This window comes from Panicum virgatum, chromosome 5K (assembly GCF_016808335.1).
Source record: "Panicum virgatum strain AP13 chromosome 5K, P.virgatum_v5, whole genome shotgun sequence".
In the NCBI taxonomy this organism is placed as follows: Eukaryota; Viridiplantae; Streptophyta; class Magnoliopsida; order Poales; family Poaceae; genus Panicum; species Panicum virgatum.
The window spans coordinates 18,956,198-18,966,313 of record NC_053140.1 but is presented as its reverse complement, the minus strand read 5'-3'; the positions used below and the strand labels follow the sequence as shown (position 1 = coordinate 18,966,313).

General features: G+C 38.6%; 1 protein-coding gene across 1 annotated transcript; it reads left to right on the top strand.

Moving 5' to 3' along the window:
- The first annotated feature begins 4,504 nt into the window (after positions 1-4,504).
- Positions 4,505-10,116, top strand: LOC120706822 (serine carboxypeptidase-like 26). Its single transcript, XM_039991551.1, has 10 exons — positions 4,505-4,911; positions 5,200-5,307; positions 5,985-6,080; positions 6,172-6,264; positions 7,364-7,452; positions 7,910-8,173; positions 8,279-8,427; positions 8,529-8,624; positions 9,392-9,497; positions 9,584-10,116. Exons 1-10 carry the CDS (start codon positions 4,626-4,628, stop codon positions 9,731-9,733), a joined length of 1,437 nt encoding a protein of 478 aa, XP_039847485.1. The 5' UTR covers positions 4,505-4,625; the 3' UTR covers positions 9,734-10,116.

Here is a 10,116-nt window from a genome sequence, read left to right as displayed (position 1 = left end):
GCAACTCAATTTGCCATGCTTGTGGTTCCTCTAGAAATGTGAGCGTGTATCAAACCAGGAGATGGCTTGCATTGGATATGCATTATCATGCAGTTCTCTTCCATTTTATTTGTAAAAAAAAACGAGTCGAGATATTTTTCATGGGTTAGTGTATGCTACCAAATAGTTTTGTGGTCCTTTCAGAAAATGAAGCTTACCGTAACTGCTTCAGAAAGTTGCCAATAAGCTGTTACTCACCAGAGGCCAATCTGCTCTTCTTGGAGTCACCTACTCACCTGTGACCTGTTGGCGTTGGCTATTCATATATAGATATCACATCCGCCATAGAAAACATGGATGCTCGCTTTGTCAGTATTGATCTTCATCTCATTATTTTTACAGAACTGAATATAACGTTTGAGCTGCTCTTGCTTGTTAACCGAAATTCTAAAATGATGCAGTCAAGAACACCGACACCTTCTAATAATAGGTTCCCTCTGTACAAGAACAATGACTTCTTCTACATCGCAGGGGAGAGCTATGCAGGTAAGAGGGAAGGCAACTCCCTTTCACCCAACACATACATTGCGAAGATTGAACCCCACAATGAATCGTCTTTCGTCTTTTTTTTAATGATCAGAGGTGTCAGCATGCAAAATATGAAGGAATCCTATCTTTCCACTATCCACTATTCTCTAGTCAAAAGGCATTAGCCAAAAATATATGCAGATCCTTTTCTCTACAGTCTTTGGTGGCCACAACAGAAGGATAATGCTCTACTGTCTTTGTTAGGTCCTGAACTAAGTTCATGAGGGCTATTATTCTGTCAGCAAACGCATCAGACCAATTGGAATTGGAATAGTTCTTTTCTTTTGGTGCTGAAAAACCGAAACACAATCAATCATAGTCAATCATAGTGAGGGTCAAAGAGTAGAAGCCATCTTGCAATGAGAAGAGTACGATGAAAAAATATTAATTTTTAAGAATAGGGACCGGTGTGGATTCTCTAACGCGCTCAAGGAAAGGCACAGGTAACTATTCAGAAATAACTGTGAAAAGAGTACGTGATGATTTAAGGAATTCAGAAAGCATTTCTTTTTATTATTTAGAATTTGCAAAACAGAAAAGGCTAAATACATTCATTTAGAATCTTTTTTTAATAATCTTGGCCTTCCTGTCACGTCACAGTGGCAACCATGATAGCTAAATAATCAGGTTGGCCACCTTACAAAAGCTAAATAAATGTAGATTAATGATAAAACTAATTGCATAATTCCGGACTAATTCAAATCTATTAAGCCAAATTAGTCCATAATTAGATAAGTGATGCTACCGTAAATATTTGCTAATCATGGACTAATTCGGATCAATAGATTCTTCTCGTGAATTAGCCCTAGGCTTCTGCGCAATTAGTTTTATAATTAGCTCATATTTAGTTATCTTAATTGGCATCGAAACATTTGATGTGACAGGACTAAACTTTTGCGATCCAAACACTTGTAGTGCTGATCAGTTCCTTCTCTTGCATTCTTCAGAAGCTTGTGCTGATCAGTTCCTTCTCTTCCATTCTTCAGAAGCTTCAGAAATGGCGTCACAACTCACAACGCATGGTAAGCATGTCTAACCAATCTAATCAGATCGGGTCAAGTGCTCCATCAAAATCTAAACAGTACAAAAGATTACACCCTACACGATTGCATAAGACACAGAGGTGTCGCTTTCTTCTGCAGCATGCATCAGCGCATCAGCCGCTGGTTGATGCTGGGCCAAGGCCCTCTAGCAACCACAAGAGGTTTTTGAAGAGGGCGCACCATCTCTATCAAGATGGCATGAGCTCATGCGGCAGCGCCGGTGGAAGCCATCATCACATTGGGACGGACTTCGTCACCGTGCTCGTGGCTCGTACGAAGCCACATCCATGGCATACTGATGCTGAAGAAGAACCAACAAGTGACAGAGAATAAACATGCAGCAAGCAACAGGGAGGAAAATCAGAGTGTGGTTTTGTAGATCTTATACTCCGCAAAGCAAAGCAATGAAACTAGAGCATGTATAGCAACGAATCTTATGCCCAATAGTAAAAAAGGCAATTTGGCTCTCTAGGGTTGTGCAGAATTTCTTATTGAATAAGCTAGAACAACCAAAATATATTCTGTTTACAGTTCATTACTGTGTTTTCTTATTGATAAGCTACCACAGAATCGATCCGCTCCTTCCGCATAGCAGTAGGGCTTCCCAAGAGTTGAAGGTCGTAAACTCTTGAAGTGTTTTGCTTGTTTTGTTGGAACTGATTTTTGCACTAGTTCACATCAACCGACGTGGTTCTTTTCCTGAACCTCGAAAGTGACATTTGAAGGTCAACAGACGGGGAGTCGGAATCATTTTGCCGCCGTGCATTAATTGGCTCGGCATATTCTATAGTACTACCATCGTTGACTATGCAACCGTGCAGCCACAATTTCCAGACGAAATTCTAGACGGTTAAATATTTGCTACGATATTATTTTATAGTTATAAATATATTGTGATGATAAAGATGATGTGACGTATTTGTAGCTCACTCCCTCCGTCCCAAAAAGCAAATTGTTCCATATTTCGAAATTTATAAAAAAATTATTATTAACCCTTTTTAGTATGCGGGTGTGCAGTAAATTTTGTCGGCGGTTGCTAGACTTGTCCCCAGTTCTCGTCTCGGTCCCAGTACTCTTAAAATAATTCTTAAACTTATCCCACGCTGTCATTCTGGTCCTTAAACTTATCCCTAGTTCTCATCCCGGTCCTTGTACTCTCAAAATGCACATATTGGTTTGTAAACTTATCCTAAGTCCATATACTTCCAAAATATTTAGAAAAAATTTATATGAATTGCTTTAAACTTTATGAATTTCAAATCAAGTTCTAAACTTCTAATCTCACTCAAAATTGATAAAAAAAATTCATGAGGCAATAATCTTGGATACTATATTTGATGATTTCTAGAGTTGCTATTTTAATAATTTTATTCAATAGTTGATTTTATTTTAGAGCTTAAAATAATATTGAAATCATTTATTTTTTGCTCTTAAAAATTCTGAGCAAATAACAAAAATAATTCAAATAAAGGTTATTTAGAGATTTTGATATTTCACATTCAATTCGTGATAGTTTATCTATAAATTTTGGACCCACATTGAGTGGGAATAGAACTTGATTTGAAATCTAAATAAATTTAAAACAATTTGCAGAAGTTTTTTCTAAATAAATAAAGCATTTTAGAAGCATATGAACCTGAACGAGAGTGTAGGACAAGTTTAAGGGCTGGGATAAGAATGTGGGATAAATTTTAGGACTTGAATGAGAGTGTAGACAAATTTAAGAACTATTACATGCATTTTAAGAGTATCGGGACGAGATGAGAACTTGAGATAAATTTAACGACCGCCGATGAAATTTATTCTTGCGTTAAATATGGTTTATACATTGGGACAAGGTTTTTTACGTTCTTATTAGTCTGTCCTACATATGATTTTGGAATGACTTATGATTTTTTTGAACAAAGGGATTGTTTAATTAATTAGCTAAAAATGGCATGCTAATAATTAATATAGAACATAATGAGAAACAGTTAAAATAATATAATATATACTCCCTCTATCCCAGAATAAGTGTTCGCTAGAAAATAATTCAAACACATAACTAGTAGTGAAAAATGACAATATTAGAGCAAGTTCAATAACAGAGACAACCGCTTGGCTATTATTGAACTTGCTCTAATATTAGAGCAGTTAATTAGCTCAAAATGGCATGCTGGTAATTAATCTAGGATGAGAAATAATTAAAATAATATAATATATAAATAATTAGCTGATAAAATTTCTCCATTAGACACCCACTTGCATCTCTACCTGCAGGCTCAGTTTTTGCATAGATGTCCAGAAGTGTGTGACTGAATGTGCATCTCCGCAGATGCTACAACATAACGGCTAACGAATGAGCGACACGCGTAGCTCACAAGTCGCTGCAGAACTGAAATAATAATGCAAATGGTTGACCAGTCAACAGTCAACGCCTTTTGAGATGGAGCACGCACCACCGATTTTGGCCGCATGCATTATTTGAGGAGCACCCTAAATGAGAAACCAAGGCGAAGGGCAGCTTGCTATAAATTGAATGGCCCAAACCATGCAGAGATCAGTACTGGCAGAGATCCATCCTAGGCCGTGTTTGGTTAGAAAAGCATGAATTTTTTTTCCACCTTTGACCACTAATTTAGAGTATCAAATGAAGTCTAATTACAAAACCACCTCCACAACCCCCCGTGTAAATTGCGAGACGAATCTAATGAGGCCTTTGACCGCGTGATTAGAGGATGGTTACTGTAGCATTACTGTAGCAAATCATCAATTAATTACCGTCATTAGATTCATCTCGAAAAGTTACACCCGTCCCTGAAAATGTTTTATAAATAGACTTCATTTAATACTCCATGCATGCGAGATTCTCTTCTCGAAAAACATCGCGAAATTTACCGAACACGGCACTAGTAGTGAGCCCGTGGGTGGTAGTGTGCACGCTGCTGTGCACACAAAGAGCTCTTCTCTGCACTGGTCTCTCTCTACCTCACTGTGCAGCTGCAGAGGACAGGCAGCAGAACGGAAATTGAACCCATGATGGCCTCTTCTTCCTCTGCGGCGAACCGACGCCAGCGTTCTCTCTCCCCCATCCTTGTCGCTCTCTCATTGCTGCCGGCGGCGGTGCTCTCAGCTACTACTAGAGGCGAGCAGGAGGGCGACCGGGTGCGGTTCCTCCCCGGGCAACCGCCGCGCCCGCCGGTGTCCCAGTTCGCCGGGTACGTCACGGTGAACGAGCGCAGCGGGAGGGCGCTCTTCTACTGGTTCTTCGAGGCGCAGACGTCGCCGGCGCAGAAGCCTCTCCTGCTCTGGCTCAATGGAGGTTAATGTCGAACTCGATCACCTTCTTGATTCGTTCATAGAGAAAATGTTAATGCACGGTCATTTCTTATGCGCTTCGTGACTTGGCCATGAACAACGAGTGACGTTGAGCAATTTGTTACTATACTTAACAGCAAGCCCGCAGTTCTTGTTCGTGTTACTTCTGTCTTGTACTTTTATTCTTGCCATTCAAGTGCTGCATTTTATTAGTTTTCTCATTCAGCACGTAATCTTTGCCTGCTGCTTTGCACTGATGGTGAGCTGAATATATTTAATTTGCATCTTTCAGGCCCTGGTTGCTCATCTGTGGGCTATGGAGCAGCTTCTGAGATGGGGCCTCTCTTGGTCAATGGCAACGGGACCGGGTTGGAGTTCAACAAATTTGCATGGACCAGAGGTAGGCTCTTCTCTTTCCTGCTCCGCATTGAAGCTACGTACTTAGGATTTGTTAATTGTTATACAGCCACAACTCACATCGGTTTCTAGTGCTACTAATACTGTTAAACCTACTGGTAATGGGTCATGGCCCTAGTGATCACTTCACAGCCCAACTTGACCCTTAAGTTTTTTACTTAAAATTGTATAGAATTAGAGCCCGACTCTTAGATTATCTAGGCCAAATTTGACGGCCCTTTACCACCCAGATGTGTTTTAATTTTGAGAAACTTCATCTATTTAGCTTCCATCCTTTGCTGTCTCTGAATGTAACTCAGTTTGTTTGTTATGTCTGAAGCCCCAGGAAATCTAGCTTATATACAACTGCTTGTTGTCATTCAGTACTTGTCTTTTGGTTGGTGTTTTTGTAGGAGAATATAATTCGTGTATAATAGATTGATTGTATTGGATTGAGACCTCGGTCGGTATATATATATATGAGTACAGGAGATTTGGAGGGCAAGGCACTTCCCGAGACATATGGTAGTTTACGATACGTATATCTAAAGTACCAAATGTACTCTAACAATTTTGTGTCAAAAGCGTTTATAGTTCTTTCAGAAAATAAGGTGATGGTCAGTATAGTTTCAGAAATTGCACTAACTCGTTCTTTTATGTCCTTGGTCTAAATTTCATCAGTGGCCAACTTGCTCTTCTTGGAGTCTCCTGTTGGAGTTGGCTTCTCATACACAAATACCACCTCTGACCTAGACAGCGTGGACGATGGCTTCGTCGGTACTGATCTTCACCTCATGATTCTTCTACTGAACTGAAACTCAAGTTTGAATTAATTGGATTGCTAACAGAAAATTTACTAACAATCCAGCCGAGGACACCTACACCTTCTTAGTGAATTGGTTCAACAGGTTTCCTCAGTACAAGAGCCATGACTTCTACATCTCAGGAGAGAGCTATGCAGGTAAATGGGCAAACAGCTCCCTTTCTCCCAACAAAGAAATCGCAAGATTGAATGAGTCAACAACAAAAGGAGACCGCTTTTGGCCTTTCTGTAACGATAAGTAGGGTAAGCACGTACACGAGGAATAAATCCTATCTTGCCACTGCCCACTATTCTCTAGTCAAAAAAGGCATCCTAAAATACATGCAGTTCCTATTCTCTAGAACCTTCTGTCGATCCTGACACAAGGATCCACAATCGCACTATATGTACTAGCTTTTTTGTTAGGTCCTGAAGCAACTTGATGGGAGTCATTGTTCTGTTCAAAAAATGCATCAAAAATAGTGGAATTGGAATAACTATTTTGTTTCAAAATATAAAAGAGCTTTGTTACAATGATTGTAAAGTACCAATGGGTACTTTCAGGTACTTTTTCTTTGAAATTTTTTCTGACCATTGATCAATGGAAGGTATTTACAAAAAACTAAATTAAATTAGTATTCGGTCCCCCTTTTTGGTGTACTTGGTCCCATATTTTTGTACCACCAGTTACTTTAGTCTAGGTACACACAGATACTTCCTACCTTGACCACCGTACGATTCTGTCAGATGGACGACTCTTATTTTTTTCAAGAGGAATTTTACAATGATTGAAAAAAATAGGAGCCGTACATCTGATAAAATTCTACGGTGGTGAGAGTAGAAAGTACCCAGAAGTACTTAGGTTAAAGAATCTAGTACTTTCAAAATGTGGGACCAAGTACCAAAAAGTGGGACCGAATACTAATTTAATTAATTTTTATAAATACTTTCCATAGATCAACGGCTAGAAAAAAATTTAAGGTAAAAGTACCTGAAAGTACAATTTGGTACTTTACAATCATTGTAAAAGAGCACTATTTTTTCAATCATTGTAAAAATTCTCAACAAAAAAATAATGGAACAAAAATATTCAGCATTAGAGAATAGAGAAATTGCTAACCAATAAATCTAGAATGAAAAGTTGTCATAGTTAAATATGGTGGTTATCTTACTTGTCACACACAAACACGTGAGTCAAATTGTGAAAAACATGTAATACAATCTTTATGGGTGATACTGATCAAATCTGATGGAACAGGTCATTATGTCCCTCAGCTGGCTGAAATGGTGTATGAGCGCAACAAGCATCTTGAAATGAATCAGCATATCAATTTGAAAGGATTTATTGTAAGTGTCTAAAAAATCTTCTTTCCATATTTGTGTTTTAATTTAAAAGTACACAAATTTAATAAAAAATTAAAATAATTGAGTCTCCATCAATGGCATTATATTGTACTGACTTGTAACTTGAGGAGTCACATGAAGGCTCCATTTACATGTCATAGGATGGAAGAGTTTTTTTTCTGATTATTGCTGAATATCTTTGTAATGGGAAATAAAGAGAGAGTTATTCTAGTTTTAGCAACTGCAAACTAAATATTCCCACAAGAAAAGAAGGAAAAGAGTACTTAATAATCCTTGTCGTGTACTTTTTTTTTGTTTTATGCTTCTTTTGCAATTGAGTTTGGAATCATTCGTCCTATAGGTTTCTACAAATAACTATAGCTGCATCATATACTATCCACAGGCTGTTCTAACCAAATACTCTCAAATATTTAGTCGCTAATACACATAATTTTGATAGGTTGGCAATGCAGTAACTGATGATTTCTATGATGAAAAAGGGCTGGTTGAGTTTGCCTGGAGCCACTCGGTGATCTCCGATCAACTTTACCAGCATGTAAAAAATGTTTGCAACTTCAGGACCATCTTCTTTACTGGGGAATGCGCCCGTGCAATGAGCCTTGTATACACTCAGTATGATACGATTGATATCTACAACGTGTACGCACCAAAGTGCAATACACATTCATCTAGCTCCTACAGCACAAAAGAAAAGACTGCGAAGGTAATTTCATTATTCAATAACTTCTGCCAGTACTGCAGCAAATACGATAATAGGATGAAAAATAAGGAAGAAGCAACTGAAGATGACTGAATGTGAATTTTTCAGAAGAAGTTCAAAAGATTGAGGAGGTATTCGGGATATGATCCGTGCTACTCAACCCACATTGAAGATTACATGAACAGAATTGATGTACAGAAATCACTTCATGCGAATATCAGTGGATGGATCAAGGATAGAAGATGGAGTATCTGCAGGTGGCATATGTGTGCATGATCTTCTTTGTGGTGCATCTGTAGTAGCAATTTGATAATCGATGCTGGGCATGAAAGTTTATCTTCATAAAAATTTGTTGCAGTTACTCAATATTCGACAACTATGACGACACCATATTTACTGTTCGTCCTCTTTACTCCAAGCTTGTCAGGACTGGACTAAGAGTTTGGGTCTACAGGTTTGGCTCCTGCAGTTTGCTTGTTTACTTTTGAAATCAGAGCATCATAGCAACTTTCATACTAGAAATCATAAGAGTAGGTTTATGATTGCCATTACTTGTATTTACCAATATTCTCCATCACGTTTCAGCAAAAATTGTTAAATGCAAGTTGTAACTCGGCCTGGCCATAAATCTCTTCAGCTTACTGAATTCATAACCACCAAAAACTTTTATACGAAGTTTCAGCCTCCGCAACAAGCAAATACTCAGCCATTATAAAAGAATAAAAGAAAGAAAGAAATATGAAACTCAGTATGCCCTAAGCACATGGAATCTCAGGTCTCAACATACAACTCAAAATTGCGTATCAACTTACATTCCCAGTCCAACTACAGAGAAAAAGCTTGATGCACTTGCTCCTATTCTCTCGTACCACAATGTGAGATGGTCAAAGTCAACAAATTCCGTCATCCTATTACAAAAGAATGTGATGAACAATGCATCTAAAGCCCCTCACATGTCTCCAAAACCACTTGTCCTCCGTTATCCGATCAACAAGTAGCACATGACCAGTAACCAGAAATGCTGACCAATGCGACTGACCTGATTGCTGGCGTTTCCTTGAGTAGTAGTTGAGTTCCTCTTTTCACAAAGCCCCATCAAACTGGAGCATCCATGACCTGTTTTTTTTTATGCTCATTTGAGTTTTGATACTGCTGATATAATACTTCAAGCGATTGCTTGTTATTTTGGACTAATTATGACTTTTCCTTTTATTTTTTCAGTGGAGATATGGATGGCAGGGTTCCAGTTATTGGAACACGGTACTGGGTCGAAGCACTTGACCTTCCTATGAAGTCACAGTGGCAACCATGGTACCTAAACAATCAGGTTGGTTCACCTTAAAACAAGCCCTAAAATTCCCATTCCCGTAATGACTTGTTTTCAATGCTCGCTTGATATTGAATCGAATGTAGGTTGCTGGAAGGTTTATCGAGTATGAAGGATTGATCCTGGCCACTGTCAGAGGAGCAGGCCATGATGTGCCTCAAGACAAGCCAGCAGAGGCACTTGTCTTAATCAGTTCTTTCCTTTCAGACAGACAACTGCCAACGAAAAACAACTGATGGCCGCAGAATAATTTGCCGAATGAGAAAGAGTGAAAAATTACTCACATTGACATTGACGTAATAGAGCATGAAGTATTGGCACATTTGGGGAATGAAATTTGCCGACATGAAAAAGGTTACATTGTTGGAAATGATTGTACCTTTTAGGATATCTGTTGGCAGGTCATGTAGCTTCGAAAACATTATTGGGAGCTCACTGTGGTATTTATTATTACATACTGCTGATTTTGATTAACAGCGTTTCAGAACTTCATGTGAGGGGAAAACATGAGGCTTGGTTTATTCTTGTGCAGCTTTTAATCAGGTCTGCGGATGCTTTGTTCTAAGTCATGTCATTATTAAGTTTCTGATGTATGGAAAGCTCTGGCCTGCTTTCAGAA

Coding starts and splice junctions, on each gene's coding strand:
- LOC120706822 (XM_039991551.1), top strand. CDS start 4,626: ATGATGGCCTCTTCTTCCTCTGCGGCGAACCGACGCCAGCGTTCTCTC. Junction 6,265..7,363: donor CTCAGGAGAGAGCTATGCAG/GTAAATGGGCAA, acceptor CTGATGGAACAG/GTCATTATGTCCCTCAGCTG. Junction 8,625..9,391: donor CTAAGAGTTTGGGTCTACAG/GTTTGGCTCCTG, acceptor TTATTTTTTCAG/TGGAGATATGGATGGCAGGG.